Below are 24,009 nucleotides of genomic sequence, written 5' to 3' on the forward strand. Positions count from 1 at the left end.
TCACCTGAGGTCTGGAGTTCTGAGACCAGCCTGACCAGCATAGAGAAACTCCGTCTCTACTAAAAATACAAAATTTGCCGGTGGCGCATGCCTGTAATCCCAGCTACTCGGGAGGCTGAGGCAGGAGAATCGCTTGAACCCGGTAGGCGGAGGTTGCGGTGAGCCGAGATCGCACCATTGCACTCCAGCCTGTGCAACAAGAGTGAAACTCCATCTCAAAAAATTAAAATAAATAAATACATAAAAGTAAGGCAAAAGGCAAAGCACAGTGCCAAGTCTGTTGCTGTTTCTCTTTGTTACAGATGTAAGCACTGAAAATTCTTGCTCACCTTTTTTAAAATGGAAGTATTGTTACAGAAGTTAATTTAGTACTTGTACACCTTCTGAGTTATATGCCAAAAAGTTAAATGAATAGTCTTTATTTTTTATTTATCTGCCACTTGAAAACTTGAATAGGCCCTATAATTTTGTTGACAGCAGAGACCTTCCCCTACTGCAAAAGGATATTTTCCCCAGGCATTAAAGTCAGTTTTTGTTTTGACATAGAACTTTCAACACTGGGAATTATCACTTTATTTGACAGCCATTTATTTGGGTGACAGGGAGACTTTCTTTTCTAATTTGCAAGAAGAGTGCTTATAAAGGTGAATGTGGGAAAGATAAATTCCATGATCCCAGGTGCACTCTCAGGTAGAGCAATTTTAGGAATAAGGATATTTAAATTGAACTTCTGGAGATTACCAAAAAACTACCTGTTTCCAAGTAAATTCCTTAGACAACTTCAAGTAACCCAGCTGTACTCAGCCCTCATTTTAGAGACAGTTGACTGATCTACACACCCTTTACTTATTCGCCTAAGCCGGGTCATGAATCCTTTCTCCATAACTTCTTATTTTTTCTCTTTGATATCTTTGCAATGTGTTCACTTCCTGCATGCATATATTGTTTCAGATACCCCTTGTTGCACAAGTAGATTACTATGACTCCTAACCTTCCCATTTTCATTTTCCTTTTTTTTTTTTTAAAGACAGGCTCTTGCTCTGTCACCAAGGCTGTGCAGTGGTGCAATCACAGCTCACTGCAGCCTCTACCCGCTGCCAGGCTCAAGCAATTCTCCCACCCCAGCCTCCTGAGTAGTGGGGACTACAGGCACATTCCACCATGCCTGAATAACTTAAAAACTTTTTTTTTTTTTTTATTTTAAGAGATGAGGTCTCACTATGTTGCCCAGGCTGGACTCAAATTCCTGGGCTCAAGCAATCCTCCTGCCTTGGTCTCCAAAAGTGCTGGGATTACAGGAACCATCCTGTTTTCTAATCAAACTTTGACATTGCTGCCTCAATACTATTCTTAAAATAGAAATTTGATTCATGACACTTTACTGTCCAAAATCCTTCAGGGGGCTCCCTCGTGGACTTCAGGAGAAACTGTAGAATCTTCAGCGGTATACATAAAGCCCTTCACCATTTTACCCCTGCTTACCTCCCAGATTCATGTCTTTCCTCTGCCACTACTGCCAGCCCTTTTCCTACTTTCCACATACAGACACCCAGGAACCCTGTGTACTAGTCACACCCAAACAGTTGCAGCCTGTTAATTCTTATATTCCTAGAACTTCTCACAGGCTCTTTCCTCTGCATGCAACACTCTCCCCAAAACTTGTAGTATGGCTTCCTCCACTTTAGGGGTGAGACTTGATGTCACTTTTTCCAATAAGCATTTCTTGGTCATACTAACATAGGACTATGTGCCCTTCCTCTGTTCTTCTCAGAGGAACAGCACCCCTTGGCTAGCACTATCTGTATGCACTAATTTACCTCTCTGTACATATGATTTTCACACGGTACTTTAATATCCAAGTATTGACCAGCCTTTCCTTTTAGACTGCAAACTATTGGAGCTAGGTCATGTCTTACTCCCTTCATATCTGTGATCTCGAGCACAAACTTGACACATACGAGGTGCTCATCAAATGTTTGCTGAATGACTGAATCACTTTATCAACCACAAATATTACAGAAATGTGGGTTTGTCCAATCATCTCTCCTTTTGGTGTAAATTAACTATGCCTCATGAATACAAATGCAGGGCCCTCTCCTCCCCGCTAAAACTACCTATTGCTGTTGTTTCCTCTGAATGCCGTTCCACTTGGTCCTCATATGCCTCTGATATGCAGACTTTATTAAGTTCCCACACTATTGGTCCTGCTCTTCATCCAAGAATATGACTGGCAAGTATTTGAACCACATTTCTCCTCACTAATTTTCAGGGTTACTTAAAAATGTCTTTGAAAGCTTTTTGTTCCTGTGTTCAATTTTAAGTTTTATTCTACTTGATACCGTGGATTATAATAAAGGGCAGATTTTTTTTTTAAGGAATAGATGAATAGAACATTGCCTTATTTATGTTTTGGAAGAAATAGGCAATTGTCCAACTAACTCTAACCAAAGTGTTACAATTCATGGACAAAATGCTGTGGACATGTAGAAGGGAAGGCTTACTGCAATAGTATAACAGGCATGAAATCTGTAGTGGGTAATATTTGGGAAAATAACTATAAATCAAATCTGTTCATTTCTGATTAATATCTTAAAAAAGGATGTTATATTCTGTTTCTTATCCCCAACTCCTATTGTTTTGTGTTAAATAAAACATTCATCATTATCCTCTTATAAGGAAAAATATATTAAAATTAAAAGTTGTAGATGCACACAAAAAAATCATACGGCTGCAAATCAGTGAAAGCAAGTGTTCTAATTATTGACTGATTAAAGATAGGCATTGAATCATATTATTCTGTTTATCCCCTCAATAGAATAGAAGTTTCATGAGGGCAGAGCCTTTATCATGTTTACTGTTATATCCCCAATATTTACAGAAGTGCTAAGATACAATATAATCAGGAGTAAATATATTTTTGAATGAATGTATAAATGAATACCATAGACAGTGCTAGCAAAGAGCTGCTACTTTTTCAATTCAAATGAATTTGGAATTGTTTTCTTTAATAGATGGAAATACCGATGAGTACTTTGCTATAAATGAGATGTCAGGAGAACTCTCAACCACTCGTTCTTTGGACCGGGAGCAAGTCAGCAATTTTACCCTTGCCATTCTGTGCTCTGACCTGGGAGATCCGCCTAGGAGCTCTGTAATACACCTGCAAGTTAGAGTTTTGGATGCCAATGACCACAGTCCTTCTTTTCCCACACTTTATTACCAGTTCTCTGTGAGAGAAGATGCTGAAGTGGGAACAGTGGTTCTTGTGCTTTCAGCTGTGGACAAGGATGAAGGCCTGAATGGGCAAACTGAGTATTTTCTGACTGATGAGGCTTCTGGTGCATTCACCATTGATCCTATGTCAGGCACATTGAGAACCAGCAACACCCTCGACCGTGAAGCCAGATCTCAGCATACATTTAGTGCTGTGGCCAGAGACTGTAGCATCCAGGGTTCACGAAGCACTACTGCAATTATAAAAGTATGTGTCACTGATGTTAATGACAATGATCCAGTTTTGGAACAGAACCCTTTTGATGTGTTTCTTTCGCCCCAGTCGCCTACAAACCAGACAACTGTCATTGTGAGAGCTGATGACCCAGACTTGGGACCCAATGGAACTGTGATTTTTAGTTTTGCAGAGACCCAGTCAATATTTTCTATTGATAAACATACAGGAGAAATTCAATTTCAGCAAAATCCATCTTCAGAATACTTCCCCATCTGGCTGCAGTTAAAAGTTACAGACCAGGGTGTTCCAGCCAGGACAACCACAGGTCTCTTGGTCATCCACATGGAAGGAGAAGATGTAAAGATTTCCTTCAGCCACCATCTGTATAAAGGGCTTGTGACTGAAAATTGTGAGGCAGGTGAGTGTCCCTTCAAGTTTTTCATATAATGTACTTGTTTTGGCAAAATGCTTAAGAGTACGGATTATACTACAGGAGTGCCACTGCACATTCAGTTATACATTTTTTAGTTCAATGCCTATTCTTGATATTGGAATAAACGTGCTTAAGAGGAACCTGGTCTGAGATGAAATGTCAGGGCAGAAGACAGTGAGGACCAAATTCCTTCTGACCTCTAAAGGAGGGCCCTCCCATTAAAGATTCAGTTAGAAAAGCTAATAAATAAATGGATAGGGAGCCTTTAATCTCATATTCTTACTGTGTTTTCTTGATCTCTTGTCAGAGTTGTTCTTAGTTCCCTTATGTTTGGAATTACTTAATTAAATTCAGCTTTTATCTTTTTAATAGAACTTACTCTAAAAATTTTTTTATTAAATATCACACATAAAAAAGGCTAGAAATACTTCTGGAAATAATATAAGCATGTATCCATAAATATCCAGGTAGATGTATATGTCAAGACATCTGAAGCAATAGGTTGGGACCTCTCTTGAAAGAGCAAATATAAGGTGTGAAGGGCGTAAGTCTGAGTTTAGAGGTGAGCTAAAAGTTGCAAGTGTAACAGGAAAGAGAAAGGCCAAAGGAAAGGATGACAGTTAAGGAAGCTGTTGAAACTGACTAGATGTAATTAATCTACACCTGGGTCAGCAGGGTTTCTTGGGCCCCTGTGAAAAACAATGACAACATCATAAAATATTGATTGACATTTCAAGCTGGCTGATGCTTTGCTTGGAACATGAACTCATTACAAACTGCCAGATCATATTTTAGACAACAGAAGATTATTTTTCCTCATTTGTTCAATTTTTTTGCTTTCAAATTCCCAAATTCTAGTGTTTTAAAAGATTGTAAATCTACCTACCAGTGTTAGAATAGCCTTGATAGCAATTATTTAATAACATTTTATAGCTGCCAGCATTATTTTCTCCCCAAATACGCCTGCAATTTTAACCTTTATTTTCAACTGAAAAATACATGCCTATCAGAAACTTAAGTTTTCTGTGGGCCACTCACACATTTGATCTATGAGTAGGCACCACTTGGCATCCTGAGTGAATTATTTTTGGTATTATCATAAATTTTCATCACTCCAAACTACTTTTAACATTTTCTTATTCTTTTAAGAAAACAAAAAATTAAAAGTTAAAACAAATAACTCCAATGTATTGTTATTTGTTTAACATTTCTTTGTTGGAAAGCCCACAGGTTCAGCTTTTGATTAATGTTGCATTCATCTATTAACAATATTAAACTTAGCACCTCAATTGTTTAAAATAATGTAGAGTTTCTATTTTAAAATCAGCCTTTTGATTGGTAAAATTTCTTTAAGAGTCAGTCATGAAATGTTCACTTAATCGTAGGAAGAGGCACTCTCAGAATTTCTGGTAAGACACAGGCTGGCCCCACAGCAGTGTGACAAGAAAAGTTAACATCCAAGTGACTCCCTACTCTTTACTGTGAATGCCCCCCTCCTGACTACCCCTTTCCCCTGCATTTCCAAGCCAGATTAGAGAGAGAGAATGTAACTGTTCTGAATCTCTTAAAAGTTAAGGATAAACCATTTGGTTGCCCATGATGTTTCACTCCACTAAACCATTTAAATGAATCTCCTAGAAACCAGCTTTTATTTCTCTGGTTTCATTTCCAGTGTTTTCGCTGTCAGGATAAAAATGAGTCAGCAACCATAGTCCATGATGTGGACTATTCACAACTTTATGCATTTCATTGAATTGCCAGGAGGGGAGAAATTGAAATTATGAATGATATTGATACCCCACTTAAAAGTAAATACTCAGACCTTGCAAATGAAATAAAATTAAAACCTGATGACACATGGGTGCACTCTCACTACTAAAATGTATTCAGTATTGTACAATACATAAATTAGATCTTGATGTTTTGGATGAAAAACCCTTTTTCCAGCTCTTTGGCAGTGGATCTGTTGAATTCAGGCTCCACTCTTGGTAAGGCTGGGCACATGTGTATTAGAGTGTGAAACTCGTGACACTAGTTAGTGTAGCTGAGTGGGTCCGCCTCTGTCATGGCTCTACTGGGCATATTCTCTTTGATGACTTTCTCACAGGGATGCTGTAAAGATTAAATCAAGTTTTAAGAGGATACTAGTCATTGCTTTCTTTGGTTGTTATTTTTGTCATCTTCCTGTCCGATATCTAAAGTTAGCTGGGTATAAATTCTCACCAGAGCAAACAGTTGTTACATAACAATTACAATACAACAATGAACTACTTGTGGTTGTTAGGGGCCTACAGTATGTCTTACTTTGTCTTCAAACCAGATAAGAATGATACTTTCCAAGAATGAATTATGATGAATTTCTCCATAAACACAGTATTATTCTCAGCTTTGGAGCGTATGAATGTTTCCACATATGAATTCCTATGATAATGAAAGAGGGAAGCAAGTGTTATCTGTCATTCCTATTTTGTTATTTAGGGACAGTCTCATATTTTGGTATAAATTCATTGTATTGAGCATTATCTAACTAGCCATATACAATGGTATGGAATTTAATCACTTTACTTATGACTCCAAGATGGCTCTGGAGGAGAAAGAGAAAGTCTTATTCTCAGAAAAAGGTACATACTTCACAAAGCAGTTTTTATCTTTGCAAATTCACCCAAGTCCCACATCTGGCCCTCAGCCATACAGACACCAGACCTTATTTGATTAACTCACCAAGGAGTTCCTTTCCCCAGGAGTGGGAACTTATTCATCAATATGAAAGAGATTGATATATACACCATGCCAATTATGTTATTTATTTGGTGAGCTGTGATTGTTATGTAGATTACAATAATCATATCGGAATGACCAGTTTTCCCTTTCTAGGAATAAAAGACACAAGAAGCCAAGTTGTAATCAGAAAGTTATTTGCTAATCCTCAATAATTAGGAGCAGGATCTATTCAAGTGTTGAGTATCATCAGCCTACATTACTCTTTCCTCAGGCAGAGTTTACATAGCACTGCCAAGTCGGATTTTATGGTGCCTTCATTGACTGGGCTCCCATTACTCACCAGTTTCCTTTTGATTTACACATTCCTTGTTGGTATCTTAACACCTCTGTCAAGGCTTCAGCCCTGGAAGCCACTTATGATTTTTTATGAGGATTTTGCATAACTCTGCTCTAAACTGTTCTGCTTTATTTATAAGCATAAAAGGGTTAATATTTTGGAACCATATTAATACTTTTTTCTGTTACCTATCTGTGGATAAGACCTTCCACCTATTCTACATAACACATCCATTTGCTGTGGATAGCATTAGGATTGCTATAGTGGGAGTACAAAAAGAGGATAGTCTGCCTTTGATAAACAAAATCGGGAGTGGGGCTCATAAAAAATATTAGATCAAGCATCAACAAAATCAACTAATTTTGTGTGCATGTCAGCTGTACTGTTTAAAACTGTAACTCAGCTTCATACATCTTTAACTCTTGAAGGACACTCATCAGTATTCCTGAGGATGCCCCTCATGGTTTTTCTCCTTCCCCAACATGCTTCCTATTAAACATTGACTATATACTTGGTATGTTATGTACAATATTCAATTTTAAGGGGCCTTGAACATCTATTCATTTAGTCTTTTAAAAGGTGATTTTGATGATCAAATGAGCACTTGTAATCTCTAAAGCATTTCGCCATCACCATTACCAGCAGTTGTAAGTCTAAGATATGAAGAAGAAAGGGCAGCCAGACCCTGTGGATAGCAGAGCCAGAGGATGTTTGCTTCTAGTGGGTATTCCCCAAATGTTTATTGGTATCATTTTACCATTTAATCATTACTTCTAAGATAACAAAAGGCATATATATGCACAAAGAAGAAAAGAAAAAAACTCATGGGGTGAGAGGGAAGGGTGGGGGAGATAGTTGTGCCAGGCAGTGGAAATATCATGCACAAGGCTTGGGGCCTCCAGAGGGTGTGGTGAGTTGACCTTGGGACCAACCGTTTCATCTGGAATAGCTAGAGAGCAGCGTGCACAGAAGCTCATGTGGTTTCCAGCGATAACTTGGGAGAGAGAGACATTGATGGCCTTTCAGTTACCAATATCAACCTTGACATTGTAGAAATCTCACTTTGGAAGCTGTGTGGAGGGTAGCCTGGAGGAGAGAGATGAGTTAGGAGGATACTGTGGTGATTTACGTGCTAATGACCCAGGCCTGAAGAAAGCCACAGCAGTGAGGGATGACAAGAGGGAATGTGCTTCTCAAGTGTTTCCAAGGCAACCTCAATGAGGCCTGGGGGTTATTTATACCGGAGGTTCTCAACCAGGACTACACATAGAGATACCAGGGGAGCTTTAAAAAATTACTAATACCAGCCGGGTGCAGTGGCTTACGCCTGTAATCCCAGCACTTTGGGAGGTGGGGGTGGGTGGATCACCTGAGCTCAGAAGTAGAAGTTTGAGAGCAGCCTGACCAACATGGAGAAACTCTATCTCTACTAAAAATACAAAGAATTAGCCAGGCATGGTGACAGGTGCCTGTAATCCCAGCTACTCAGGAAGCCGAGGCAGGAGAATCGCATGAACCCGGGAGGCGGAGGTTGCAGTGAGGCAAGATTGCGCCATTGCACTCCAGCCTGGGCAACAAGAGTGAAACTCCGTCTCAGAAAAAAGAAAAAAAAGAAAAAATTCTAATACCTAGTCATCCACCCCTTTCCTGCATCCAGTTAAATGGTAATCGTTGAAGGTAGACCACACATTGTTTATTTGTAGAAGCTCCCATGTGATTCCAATGTGCAACGAAAGGTGAAGATAGAGGGGGGCCTGAGAAGAAAATCTAACGCAATGTCAATATTTTAAGGAGTTGATGAAATAATGTATCTAAAAAGGAGATTGAGATGGAGGGCTAGGGTGGTAGTGACAATATCCAGGAGGATGGTGTTAGAGAAACAAGAAAGTGGCACATTTAAGAAATGGGGCGTTCAACCATATTTAATATAGAGCAGGGGCTAGGTAAGATAGAGACTGAAAAATGGCTACTGGTTCATTTGGGAGCCTGTCCCCAAAGCAGAAGTAAGTGACGTAGTGGGCTGCCACCTGCTGGTAGTGGGATTACAGCTCAGTGAGTCCTGGGCTTGGTTGAGTTGGGAAGAGCATCACCTGAGATGTTTTGGGGTTACCATCTTGGTATCGGGAGGTATGAACATAGGAGAAAGGAAGGCATGTCTGAAATAACAAGTCCATGTATTAAATATAGAGGATAAGGCAATAAAGGGATGGAACTAAAAGCAAAATAAGGTGCTTGGAGAGTCTAGAGAGGAAGTTCTGAGGAGTAAATTTGCTCTGTTGAAGTTGTTCAGGATTTGGGCCAAGAATAGATACCAGCAGCCCAGGTTTTCCAATGTGAATTCTGGAGTCAGCTGTGGCTTCTTATAGGAATTCCTCATAGCTAAATGGAACAACTTGGGAGGGAATTGAGATGTTGGGAGATTCAATAGAGATTTATTTTAAAAGCCAGAATATAGTGAAGTGCAGAGAGAAAAAGTGAAATCAGTCCCTGAAATCAGACAGAGACATCAGTTTATATTTCACAAGATTTTCCTATGAAGGGAAAGAAAGGAAAGTGGCAATAGCTTGAAGAACCCTGAGGAATCAGTTCTGTTTCTGAAAGTAGGAGGAGGTTTCAGTATTTGTGATTTATAGCACTGGAAAATTTACAAGAAACTTTCATTTTTTTATTGTAGAAAATTTGTTTTTTTACATTTTAAAAATTTTAATGTTTAATTTCTGCAGGTATGTAGTAGGTATATATATTTATGGGGTAGATGAGATATTTTGATACAGACATGCAATGTGTGATAATCACATCAGACTAAATGGAGTATCCATCTCCTCAAGCATGTATCCTTTCTTTGTGTTGCAAACAATCCAGTTATACTCTTAGCTAATTTTACATGTAAAATAAATTATTGTTGGTGGTAGGAACCCCATTGTGCTATCAAATACTGGACCTTATTCATTCTATCTAACTATATTTTTATACCCATTAACCACTCCCATTTCCCCTCTAACCTCCCATTACCCTTCCCAGCTTCTGGTAACCATCCTTCTTCTATTTCCATTAGTTCAATTATTGTAATTTTTAGCCCCCACAAATAGGTGAGAAAATGTGAAGTTTTTCTGTCAGTGCCTGGCTTATTTCACTTAACATAATGACCTCCAGTTCCATCCATGTTGTTGCAAATGACTGGGTCTCATTCATTTTTATGGCTGAATGTTACTCTATTGTGTATGTGTATCACATTTTCTTTATCCATTCACCTGTTGATGGACGCTTAGGTTGCTTCCAAATCTTGGCTATTGTGAACAGTGCTGCAGTAAACGTGGGAGTGCAAATATCTCTTCAATATACTGATTTTTCTTTCTTTTGAGCATATACCTAACAGTGTGATTGCTGGATGACATGATAGCTCTAATTTTAGTTTTTTGAGGAACCTCCACACTGTTATTTATTTGTAGTGGTTGAGCTAACTTACATTCCCACCAACAGCATATAAGGATTCCCCTTTCTCAACATCCTCATTAGCATTTGTTTTTTCCTGTCTTTTGGATATAAACCATTTTAAATGAGGTGAGATGATATTTCACTGTAGTTTTCTGATTTGCATTTCTGTGATAATCAATGGTGTTGAGCACCTTTTCTTTTAACTGTTTGCCATTTGTCTTCTTTTGAGAGATGTCTATTTGGGTGTTTTGTCCATTTGTTAATTGGATGATTAGATTTTCTTCCAAAGAGTTGTTTGAGCTTCTTATACATTCTGGTTATTAATCCCTTGTCAGATAGATAGTTTGCAAGTATTTTCTCCCTTCCTGTGGGTTGTCTCTTCACTTTTCTGATTGTTTCCTTTGCTGTGCGGAAGATTTTTAACTTGATACGATCTCATTTTTCTTTTTTTGCTTTGGTTGCCTGTGTTTGTGGGGCACTAAAGACATCTACTCCTATTCCAATTTCCTAGAGAGTTTCCCCAATGTTTTCTTTTAGTAGTTTTATAGTTTGAGGTCTTAAGTTTAAATCTTTAATCCATTTTGATTTAAGTTTTGTATGTGGTGAGACATATGGGTCTAGTTTTATTGTTTTGCACATGGATATCCAGTTATCCCAGCACCATTTATTGAAGAGACTGTTCTTTCCCCAGTGTATGTTCTTGGCACTTTTGTGAAAAATGAGTTTAGTGTAGATTTCTGGATTTGTTTCTGGATTCTCTATTCTGTTTCATTGGTTTATGTGTTTGTTTTTATGCCAGAACCATGCTGTTGTGTTACTATAGTTCTGTAGTATAATTTGAAGCCAGGTAATGTGATTCCCTTTGTTTTGTTGTTTTTGCTCAGGATAGCTTTGACTATTATGGGTCTTTTGTAATTTCATATAGATTTTAGATTTTTTCTCTCTATTTCTGTGATGAATGTCATTGGTATTTTGGTAGAGATTGCATTGAATCTGTAGGTTGCTTTTGGTAGTATGGACATTTTAAGAATATTGATTCTTCCAATCCATGAACATGGAATATCTTTTCCTTTTTTGTGAAGCCTCCTCAATTCCTTTCATCAGTGTTTTATAGTTTTCATTGCAGAAGTCTTTCACTTATTTGGTTAAGTTATTCCTAGGTATTTTATTTTATTTTATTTTGTTTGTAGCTATTTTAAGTGAGATTACTTTCTTGTTTCTTTTTCAGATTGTTTGCTGCTGGCATGGCAATATGCCATGAATTTTTGTATGTTGATTTTGTATCCTGCAACTTTACTGAATTTGTTTATCAGTTCTAATAGTTTTTTGGAGGAGTCTTTAGGTTTTTCCAAATATAAGATCAGATCATCTGCAAGCAAGAATAATTTGACTTCTTCATTTCCAATTTGGATGTCCTTTATTTCTTTCTCTTTTCTGGTTTCTGTGTTTTGCTGAGGTATGTTTCTTCTATACCCAGTTTGTTGAAGGTATTTATCATGAAGGGATGTTGAATTTCATCAAATGCTTTTTCAGCATGACTTGAAATAATCATATGGTCCTTTATTTTGTTGACATGATGTATCACATTGATTGGTTTATGTAAGTTGAACCATCCTTACATCCCTGGAATGAATCCCACTTGGTCATGATGAATGATCTTTCTAATTTGTTGTTGAATTGGTTTGCTCGTATTTTGTTGAGGATTTTTGCATCAGTCTTCATCAGAGATATGGCCGTTACTTTTCTCTTTTTTTGATGTCTCTTAGTCTGATTTTGGTATGAAGATAACAATGACCTGGTAGAATGAGTTTGGTAGTATTCCCTCTTGCTCTATTTTTTGAAATGGTTTGAGTGGGATAGGTATTAGTTCTTCTGTAAATGTTTGGTAAAATACAGCAGTAAAGTCATCAGGTCCTGGGATTTTCTTTGCTGGGAGACTTTTTATTGCAGCTTTTATCTCATTACATGTTATTGGTCTGTTCAGGCTTTGGATTTCTTCATAGTTCAATCTTGGTAGGTTATATGTGTCTATGAATTTATCCATGTATTCTATGTTTTCTAATTTATTGGTGTATAACTGTTCATACTAGCCACTAATGATCCTTTAAATTTCTGTAATATCTGTCAAAATGCCTTCTTTTTCACCTTTGATTTTATTTATTTAGGTCTTCTCCCTTTTTTTCTGAGTCTGGCTAAAGGTTTGTTGATTTTATCTTTTCAAAAAAACCAACTTTTGGTTTCATTGATCTTTTGTATTGTTTTCTTCGTTTAAGTTTCATTTATTTCTGCTCTGATCTTTGTTATTTCTTTTCTTCTACCGATTTTGAGTTTGTTTTGCTCTTGCTATTTTAATTCTTTAAGATGCATTGTTAGATTGTTTATTTGACATTTTTCTACTTTTTTGATGTAGGCACTTACAGCTATAAACGTTCCTCTTTGTACTGCTTTTGCTGTATCCCACAGGATTTGGTATTTTGTCTTTCCGTTATCATTTGTTTCATTACATTTTTAAATTTTCTTTTAAATTTTTCCATTGAATCACTGGTCATTCAGGAGCATATTTTTATTTTATTATTTGTTTTCTGATTGTCTTAGGGTCTTCTCTTCCCTTTTTCTTATTTCCTGACTTCCTTTTAGTGAAAGTGGTTTTCTTTGGTTGTGTTTTAATTTCTTGCTTTTTTGTATTCATTGTATATTTATTGATTTGAGATTACCATGAGGCTTGCAAATAATATCTCGTAACCTATTACTTTAAACTGATGATAACTTGGCACCAAATGCATAAACAAACAATCAACCAAATAAAGAGAAAACTAAAAAAGACTACACTTTAGGCAGAGTGCTGTGGCTTACACCTGTAATCCCAGGATGTCAAGAGGCTGAGGCAGGTGGATCACTTGTCAGGATTCATGACCAGCCTGACCAACATGATGAAACCCCATCTCTACTTAAAGAAATACAAAAATTAGCCAGGCATGGTGCACACACCTATAATCTCAGCTACTCGGAAAGCAGAGGTACAAGAATCACTTGAACCTGGGAGGCAGAGGTTGCAGTGAGCTGAGATCATACCACTGCACTCTAAGCTGAGTGACAGAGCAAGACTCCTTATCAGAAAATTTTTAAAAAGACTATACCTTAACTTTGTTCCCTCACTTTTCAACTTTTTGTTGTTTCTATTTATATCTTATTGTACTATGTCTTGATTGTGTCTTGAAAAGTTGTTGTTGTTATTATTTTTGGTTGGTTCATTGTGTAGTCTTTCTACTTAGAACAATAATAGTTTACACACCACAGTTATGGTGTTATAATATTCTGTGTTTTTCTATGTACTATTACCAGTGGGTTTTGTACCTTCAGATGATTTCTTATTGCTCATTAATGTCCTTTTCTTTCTGATTGAAATACTCCATGTGGGATTTCTTGTAGGACAGGTCTGGTGTTGATGAAATCCCTCAGCTTTTGTTTGTCTGGGAAAGTATTTATTTCTCCTTCATATTTGAATGATATTTTCACTGAGTATAGTATTCTAGGATAAAAAGCTTATTTCTTCCAGAACTTTAAATATGTCATGCCACTGTCTCTTTTCCTGTAAGGTTTCCACTGAAAAATCTACTTCCGGATGTATGGGAACTCCATTGCATGTTGTTTCTTTTCTTGGGCTACTTTTAGGGTCCTTTCTTCATCCTTGACCTTTGGGAGTTTATTAAATGCCTTGAGGTAGTCTTCTTTGGGTTAAAACTGCTTGGCGTTCTATAACCATCTTGTACTTATATATTGGTATCTTTCTCTAGGTTTGAGGAGTTCTCTGTTATCATCCCTTTGAATAAACTTTCTACTCTTACCTCTTTCTCTACTTTCCCTCTAAAGCCAATAACTCTTAGATTTGCCCTTTTGAGGCTGTTTTCTAGATCTTGTAGTTGTGCTTTATTCTTTTTTTTTAATCATTTTTTCTTTTGTCTCCTCTGTTTATTTTCAAATAGCCTGCCTTCAAGCTCACTAATTCTTTCTTCTGCTTGCTCTATTCTGTTGCTTAGAGACTACGATGCGTTCTTAAGTATGTCAATTACATTTTTCAACTCCAGAATTTCTGCTTGAATTTTTTCAATTATTTCAATCTCTTAGTTAAATTTATCCGATAGGATTCAGAACTCCCTCTGTGTGTTATCTTGAAATTCTTTGCGTTTTCACAAAACAGCTATTTTTGAATTCTCTGTCTGAAAGGTCACCTATCTCAGTTTTTCCAGGGTTTGTCCCTGGTGCCTTATTTAGTTCATTTGGTGAGGTCATGATTTCCTGGATGGTACTGATGCTTGTGGATGTTCCTCAGTGTCTGGACATTGAAGAGTAGGTATTTATTGTAGTCTTTGTCATCTAGGTTATTTGTACCTCTTCTACTTGCGAAGGCTTTCCAGGTATTCAAAGTGACTTTGGTGTTGTGATCTAAGTTTTTGGTCACTGCAGTCATACATGCATTAGGGGGTTCCTAATGCAGAGGCACCACCTTGGTGGTCCTGGATACAGCCCAGAAGAATTATCTTGATTACCAGGCAGAGACTCTTGTTCTCTTCCCTTACTTCCTCCCAAACAAATTCTTTTGCTCTATGCCGAGCTGCCTGAAGCTGTGGAAAGAGTGACACAGGAACCCCTGTGACCACCACCACTGGGACTGCACTGGGTCATACCTGAAGCCAGCATAGTGCTGGGTCCCATCGAAGGCCTATAGTAACCACTGCCTTGCTACCAGCTGTGTTCGTTCAAGGCCCCAGGGCTCTACAGTGGGTGTTGAAACCAGCCAAGCTTGTGTTCTTTCCTTCAGGGCTGTGAGTTCCCCTCAAGCCTAGGTGTGTACAGAGATGTCGTCAGAAAGTCAGGACTCCTGACACACCTACCTGGTGCTCTATTCTACTGCAGCTGAGCTGGCACCCAAGCCACAAGACAAAAGTCCTTCCTATTCTTCCCTCCCCTTGCCACAAGCAGAAGAGTGTCTCTCATATGGCCACCACTACTCCAGGCCCATGATGAATACTGTCTGGCTACTGCTAATGTTCACTCAAGGCCAAAGGAATCTGTAGTCAGTTTGTGATGAATATTGCCAGGCCTGGAACTCACCCTTCAGGGCAGTAGGCTCCCCTCTGCCTTGGGGCAGTTCAAAAAATGCTGTCCACGAGCCAAGGCCTGGAATCAATGATCTTAAGAGCCCACTTGGTTCTGTGTCCCACTGTGACTGAGCTGGCACCTAAACTGTAAGACAAAGTCCGCTTTCCCCTTCCCTCTCTTTTTCTGTAGCAGAAAGGGTCTCTCCCCATAGCCACCACATCTGGGAATATGCTGGGTCACACATGAAGCCAGTATATCTCTGAGTCTCACCCAAGTTTCATGGTGAGTACTCCTGGCTACAAAGGAGTACTTCAGAGCCCACGGGCTCTTTCATTAGCAGGTGGCAAATCTTGTCAGGACTAGGTATTTCCCTTCAAGACAGCAGGTTTCTTTCTGGCCCAGAGTGTGTCTAGAAATGTCTGGGAGCTAGGGCTTGGGATGGGGCCTTAGCACTCTGCCTAATGCCCTATCATACTGTGGCTGAGCTGGTATCCAAGTTGCAAGGCAAAGTCTTCTTTACTCTTCTCTCTCCTCTGCTCAAGTGGAAGAAAAGAGTCTGTCCTTGAGTTATAAGCTGCACTGCCTGGGGTTGGGAGAGGGATGGTGGAAGTACTCCCTTAGCCACCCCAGTTGGTGTCTCAGTAGGTCTTGTGCTCCCCCAAGTCCACTGGCTTCAAGCCCTGCACAATTCCTATCCAGGAATTGTGGTCCTTATGGCCTAGACAATCTTTCAAGTTTATTTAGGACTCCAGAAGTCTTTAGCCTGTAGTGACAAGGCTTACTGGAATTCAGGTTCCAACTGCTGAGATAGGAGATTCCCCTATCACCAAGGTTGGACTAAATGTTCCCTCCATGGGAGCTGGCTGAGTTCTGCCCAGTGTTGCTTTCTGCTGTGACACAACAGCACTGAGTTACAATGCAGAGTCCCACAATCACCATGCTCACCCTTTCCCAAGTACACAGATTCTCTCTCTTCAGCACATGGCCACTGCCAGGAGATGGGGAAGGTGGGGGTGTATTCAAGACTATCCCTACACTCCTCAGTGCCTCTGTTGGTGATATGAAGTAAAAACCAGGTACTGTGATTGGTCACCTGACTTTTGGTTCTCATGAAGGTCCTTTTTTTGTGTAGATAATTGTTCAATTTTGTTTTCCTGTTGGGAGGACAATCTGTGGAGGCTTCTATTTTGCCATCTTGCGCAACCTCCTCATTAATATTTAAGTCAAAAATAGAATAAAATATTTAGTAGAAATAACAGAGATTTTATTTTTGTTTTTAATTGGCATCTATTGTTTGTAGATGTCTGAAGCCTGATTTTAGATTATTTTGAGGATAAAAATGCTGTTTTCATGAAGAGCTCCTGCAACAATCATTGAATTATGGAAATACAGTAGTGTAATTTGTATTATTTGGTGACTAAAAAATCTTAAAAGGCATTTCTTTAAGTGAAGTGTAACTGTACATTTTGGTAGATACATTTACCTTGTTTTTTGAGATAATTGGAAATGTTCTGGGTTATCTCAAAACCAAAGTTGAGAATTACACAGAAAAGTTGTGCAACCTTTCTTCCTAAACACATGCAGGCTCTGGATTCTAGCTTGGTCTGGAGTTCCGAGAGCTGGAAAAGATAATGAGGATGGCTCCTGAAAATTCAGGGAATCTAAAGTCTGAGTGTTGACTTTGGGGTGACAGCCCAGACAGGAAATGGTTGGGAAGTGAGGGAAAATTGGCAGCACCAGGTCTACAAGCAAGATGTTGACTCTGATCTGACACTAAAGCAGCAGTGAAAATTCTCAAACTCATATCTTAAATACAGTCTTATGTAAATCACAAAATTAGAGATGTAGTTGGAACATCTAGGGATCATTTTAGCATCTGCCTTTCTCTAAGTTGCCATGTGTGCATTTTTAAATAATTAAATGCAACAATTTATAATCACTTCTTTGAAAGTTGTCCATTAAAATCTGTAATCCAATTAAAAACCTATTTCAGACTTAATCAATTGTGTTTACTTCTCATTGCATGCATTAACTTTATTTTGGTTTTTCTGCACATCTTTTTTTTTTTTTTTGCTAAAACTTATAAAAAAATAAGCAGTTTTCTGGCTTCTCTATTATTTCTTTAGGTGTTCACAAAAGCAAATAAGTTTAAGACTGTATACCATTTTCATTTATAACCATGATTTCACCTATCCACACATTTTGGAAAACTATTTCTTTTGAGCATACATTTTCCATGATTTGTCTCATATCAGGAGTGATTTTTTAAAAAATCTTAGTAATGGTTCAGCCATTTTTAATGATAGGAAGGTGGTAGAAAAAAATCAACGCATTTCTTCTTTTTTTATTGTGTTAAAAAACACATAACATAAAATTTACCATCTTGATTATTTCTAAGTCAATGACAGTGTTAACTGTGTGGACATTGTTACACAACAGATCTCTGGACATTTTTCATTTTGTAAAATTCAAACTGTGCCCATTGAGCTATTTTCTTCTGCCCCCTCCACCCACCCTTGGCAAATGCCATTCTACTTTGTTTCTAAGAGTCTGACTATTTAAATACTTCATATAAGTGGAATCATACAGTATTTGTTTTTGTAACTGGCTTATTTCACATAATGTCCTTAAGTTTTATCCATTTCGTAGCATATACCAGGATTTCATTTCCTTCTTTTAAAAGGTCAAATAATATTTCATTGAATGTATATACTACATTTTGGCTATCCATTCATTCATTGAGGGGCATTTAGGTTGCTTTTACCTCTCCTTTGTTATTTAAAAAAATGCTGCAAGGAGCATGAGTGTGCTGATATCCCTTTAAGATCCTGTTTTCAATTCTTGCGGATACATATCCTGAAGTGAAATTGCTGGATCATAAAGCAATTCTATTTTTAATTTTTTGAGGAACTTTTGTACTATGTTCTATAGCGGGCTGCACCATTTTACATTCCTAGCAACAGTATGCAAAGGTTCTAATTTCTCGACATCCTTGTCGATATTTGTTAATTTCTGTTTTTTGTTTTGTTTTTTTTTTTTTTTTAGTTTTTAATATAAAATAAATGCCATCCCAATGGACATAAGGTAATATCTAGTGGTTTTGATTTTTATTTCCCTGATATTTAATGATACTGACCATTTGACTATCGTCTTTGGAGAAATGTTTGTTCAAGTCCTTTGTTCATTTTTAATCAGGTTATTTGTTTTTGTTCTCTTGTTTATTTGCAAGAGTTATTTATATACTGTGGATATTAACCTCTCATCAGATATATGGCTTGCAACTATTTTCTCCTATTACATAAGTTCCCTTTTAAATCTGTTGATTGTTTCCTGTGCTGTGAAAAAGCTTTAAGTTTGTTATACTCCTATTTGTCTGTTTTTTTGCTTTTGTTGCCTGTGCTTTTGGTCTTATATCCAAAGAATCATTGCTAAATTAAATGTCATGAAGCTCTCCTCCTATATTATATTAACTTTAGAGTTTCAGCTCTTACATTTAAGTCTTTAATCCATTCTGAGTGGATCTTTGTATATTGTATATTAAAGGGTTCAATTTCAGTATTTTACATGTGGATATTCAGTTTTTCAAGCACCATTTGTTGAAGATGCTATTCATATTCTATTTTGTAGCATTGGCACCCTTATTGAAGTTCATTTGATCATATACATGTGGATTTATTTCTAGGCCTTATATTCTGTTCCATTAGTCTATATGTCTGTCTTTATTCCAATATCATACATTTCGATTGGTGTAGCTTTGTAAAGTGTTTTGAAGTCAGGAAGTGTGAGGCCTCTAGCTTTGTTTTACTTTCTCAAGATTATTTTGACTATTCAGGGTCCTTTGACATTCCATATTTATTTTAGGTTAACTTGTACGAACTCTACAAAACATGACATTGGAGATTTGGTAGGGATTGAATTGAATCTGTAGATTCCTTTTGGTACTATGGACACTTTAACAATATTGTTTTTCACTTCATAAACATGAGATGGTTTTCCATTTATTTGTGACTTCTTTGATTTCCTTCAGTAATGTTTTGAAATTTTCAATGTATAAATATTTTACCTCCTTGATTAAGTTTATTCTTAAGTATTTTATTCTGTTTGATGATGTAAATGGTATTGTTTTTCTAATTTTCTTTTCAGATTGCTTATTATTACTGGGTAGAAATACAACTAATATTTGCATATTGATTTTTTATTCTGCAACTTTGCTGAATTTGTTGATTAGTTTTTCCTGTGGAATCGTTAGGGTTTTTCACATATAGGACTATGTTGTCTGCACAGATAATTTTACTTTTTCTTTAGTTTGCATGCTTTTTTTTGTTCTTCTTCTTTCTCTTATCTAATTGCTCAGGCTAGGACTTGTATTACTGTGTTAAATAGAAGTGGTAATAGTGGGCATTCTGACTGGGCGTAGCGGCTCACGCCTATAATCCCAGCACTTTGGGAGGCTGAGGTGGGTGGATCACCTGAAGTCAGGAGTTCAAGACCAGCCTGGCCAACATGGTGAAACATTGTCTCTACAAAAATACAAAAACTAGCCGGGTATGATGGTGGATGCCTGTAATCCTAACTACTCAGGTGGCTGAGGAGGGAGAATCGCTTGAACCTGGGAGGCAGAAGTTGCAGTGAGCCGAGATCATGCCATTGCACTCTAGCCTGGGTGACAGAGCAAGACTCCATCTTAAAAAAAAAAAAAAAAAAAGTGAGCATTCTTGTCTTGTTCCTGATCTTAGCATAAATGCTTTTGGTTTTTCACTGTTGTGTGTTATGTTAGCTGTGGGATTTTTATATATGGCCTTTATTATGTTGAAATAATTTCCTTCCATTCTTAGTTTGTTTTGAGTTTTTACCATGAAAGCATGTTGAATTTTGTTATATGCTTTTTCTACATCTACTAAGATGATCATGTAATTTTTATTTTTTGTTCTGTTAATGTGGTGTATCACATTAATTTGTTTTTGTATGTTGAATAATTCTTGCATCCCAGGGACAAACCCCACTTGGTCATGGTGTATAATCCTTTTAATGTGCTGTTGAATTATGCTTGCTAGTATTTTGTTGATAAATTTTGCATACATATTTATCAGGGAGATTGGTCTGAAGAAAACTTTCGTTCCTTTTAGTATCTTTGTCTGACTTTGGAGTGAGAGTAATGCTGGCCTCATAATATGAGTTTCAAAGTATTCTCTCTTCTTCAATTTCTTGAAAGAGTTTAAGAAGAATTGGCATTAATTCTTTAAATGTTTGTTAGAATTCTCCAGTGATGCCATCTGGTCCTGGAGTTTTCTTTGTTGGGAGGTTTTGCTGATTGACTCAATCATGTTACTAATTAAAGGTTTCTTGAGATTTTCTATTTATTCATGATTCAGTCTTGGTAGGCTATATATTTCCAGAAATGTATCCATTTCATCTAGGTTATCTAATTTGTTGCTGTATAATTGTTCAAATTAGTCTCTTATGATCCCTTTGGATTTCTGTGGGATTGGTTGTAATGTCTCCTCTTTAATTTCTGATTCATTTTTTCTCTCTCTTTTTCTGTCTCTGTCTCATTAGTCTAGCTAAGGCTTTGCCAATTTTGTTAACCTTTTTGAAAAAATAACTTAGTTTCATTGATTTTTGCTATTGTTTTTCTATTGTTTCATATATTTCTGCTTTAGTGTTTATTATTTCCTTCCTTCTACTAACTTTGGGTTAAGTTTTTTCTTTCTATGGTTCCTTGTGTTGTGATGTTAGATTGTTAATTTGAGATCTTTTGTCTTTATAATGTAAGCGTTTACCACTATTAACTTTCCTCTTAGTATTACTATCATTGCATCCCATAATTTTTGGTATGTTTTGTTTCTGTTTTTATCTCAATATATTTTCTAAATTTTCTTTTTATTTCCTTTTGATGTACCAGTAGTTCAAGAATGTGTTGTTTAATCTCCAGATACTTGAGAATTTATTAGTTTTCCTTTTGCTAATGATTTTGAGTTTCATTCCATTGTGGTTGAATGGACTTTTTATTATTATATAATGTTCTTATTTACATCTTGTGATAGTTTTTAACTTAAAGCCAATTTTTCCTAATAAAAGTATGGCCATCCCTACACTCTTTTGGATAGTATTTGTATGGAATAATTTTATCCTTTCACTTTCAGCCTATTTGTGTGTTCTTCTCTGTAAAGTGAGTCTCTAATAGACAGCATATAGTTGGATCTTATTTTTCACTTGTTTCTTTTTTCTTGCTACCTTCCGTTGAGTTTTGTTAATTTTTTTGTAGCAACATACCTTGATTTTTTTTATTTCCTTTTGTGTTTCTTCTATACGTATTTTCTTTGTGGTTACTATGGAGGCTATACAAAATATCATATTAATAGCAATTTACTTTATACTTATAACAGCTCAAGCTCAATTACATACAAAAAACTCTGCTCTGTTACATCCCCCAACACATTCTATATTATCAATGTTAAAGATTACATCTTCTATATTTCATATCCATTAACCTAGTTAGTAGTTATATTTTTATTCTTTTATCTTTTAAATTTTATACCAGAATAAAAGTGATTTTTCATCACTATTGCCATATTATATTTATCTTTACAAGTGCTGTATTTTTTTGTGTGTGTTTTCATTTGCTGTCTAGTGTCTCTTTGTTTCAACTTGAAGGACTCACTTTCCCATATCTTGTAAGGCAGGTTTAGCAGACTTGAAATCCCTCAACTTTTGTTTATCTAAGAAAGTCCTCTCTCCTTCATTTATGAAGGACAGTTTTAGAAGACATGATATTCTTGGTTGGCAATTTTCTTACTTTCAGCCCTTTGAGTACATCATCCTATTCCCTTCTGATCTCTACTGTCTCTCCTGAGAAATCCACTTAATCTTATGGGAGCTCCCTTGTTTAGGATGAGTCATGTTTTTGCTCTCTCTCTTTTTTTTTTTGTTAAGATTTTCTCTTTATCTTTGACATACACAATTGGATTTTAATGTGTTTTCATGTAGACTTCTTTGGATTTATCCCATGTGTAGTTCTTTGAGTATCATGAATATGGATGTCTGTTTTTTTCTCAGACTTGGGGACTTTTTGGCCATTGTTTCTTCAAATACGCTCTTTACACATTTTCCTTTGTTTTCCTCTTCTCCTTCTGAAGCTTTCTGAATACATTGGTCCACTTGATGATGTCCCATGAGTTCCTTAGGCTTTCTTCACTTTTCTTCATTTTTTTTTTTTTGTTGTTGTTCCTCTAGCTTGATAATTCCAAATGATCTGTCTTCAAGTTCACTGATGCTTCTGTTTGATCAAGACTTCTGTTAAATCCCTCTGGTGAATTTTTCAATTCAGTTATTATATTCTTCAGCTCCAGATTTTCTGTTTTTTTTTTATTAGTTTCTATCTCTTTATTGATATTCTCTCTTTGTTCATGCAGCTTTCCTGATTTCATTTGATTGTCTGTTTGTGTTTTCTTATAGTGCATTGAGTTTCTTTATAATTATTTTAAATTCCTTTTTTTTTTGTGATGGAGTCTTGCTCTGTTGCCCAGGCTGGAGTGCAGTGGTGTAATCTTGGCTCACTGCAGCCTCTGCCTCCTGGGTTCAAGTGATTCTCCTGCCTCAGCCTCCTGAGTAGCTAGGATTACAGGCGCCTGCCACCACACCTAGCTAATGTTTTTTATTTTTGGTAGAGACAGGGTTATGCCGTGTTGGCCAGGCTGGTCTTGAACTCCTGACCTCAGGTGATCCACCTGCCTTGGCCTCCTGAAGTGCTGGGATTACAGGCGTGAACCACTGTACCCAGCCCTGAATTCTTTGTTAAGTAATGTATAGATCTGTTTCTTCAGGTCAGCACCTGGAGATTTGTTTTATTCTGTTGATTTAGTCATGTTTTGTTTCTTCATATTCCTTCTTTTTTTTCTTTTTTCTTTTTTTTTTGGTGTGATTTGTGTAGTTGAAAAAAATCAACACCTCTCTAGTCTTTACAGACTGGATTTGTGCATAGGAAGATCTTCACCAATTGGCCTGGCTACAGATTCTGGGGGCCTCCTAAACCTTTTCTGGAGATGAATCTTCACTGGGCTTATGTACGTGACTACCCAATTAGAGAGGTTTGCCAGTTTCTTTTTGAGGGTCTTGTAGTCTGTTGCTCTCTCAGGTATCTATCTGCAGTACTTCACATTCTCTGACACTGTGGTAAGTCACTGAGTTCTCTTTTGTTCTCAGCAACCCTCAAGCATCCAAAGTATGCTGGCTCCCCATCAGTATTCTGAGCCAAGTTAACACAGAAACTATCTCCACAGGCAGTCCCCTCAAAAGCTATAAGGTTGGATGTATATTCTACCCTTCTCTTTCCATCCCAGTGGAGAAGAAGCAAGTTGTGTGTTTATTCCCATTTGCACTGTTGCTGGCTTGGGGGAGGGTCCACTGGGGGTTAAATGCAATGTCTACGGTGACTGTTCTTGGTTTTGAGCTTGCCTGTCGCCCAGGCTGGAGTGCAGTGGTCAGATCTCAGCTCACTGCAAGCTCCGCCTCCCGAGTTGACACCATTCTCCT

The 24,009-nt window shown here is 37.2% G+C and overlaps 1 protein-coding gene across 1 annotated transcript in view; it reads left to right on the top strand.

The window, feature by feature from the left end:
- DCHS2 (dachsous cadherin-related 2) overlaps positions 1-24,009 on the top strand; it is a 168,224-nt gene that overhangs the window by 97,099 nt on the left and 47,116 nt on the right. Inside the window, 1 exon segment of the mRNA XM_011959767.1 lies at positions 3,012-3,869. Within this exon segment, the coding sequence (XP_011815157.1) occupies positions 3,012-3,869 (858 nt within the window).

This window comes from Colobus angolensis, unplaced genomic scaffold (genome assembly GCF_000951035.1).
Source record: "Colobus angolensis palliatus isolate OR3802 unplaced genomic scaffold, Cang.pa_1.0 Scaffold5, whole genome shotgun sequence".
NCBI lineage: Eukaryota > Metazoa > Chordata > Mammalia > Primates > Cercopithecidae > Colobus > Colobus angolensis.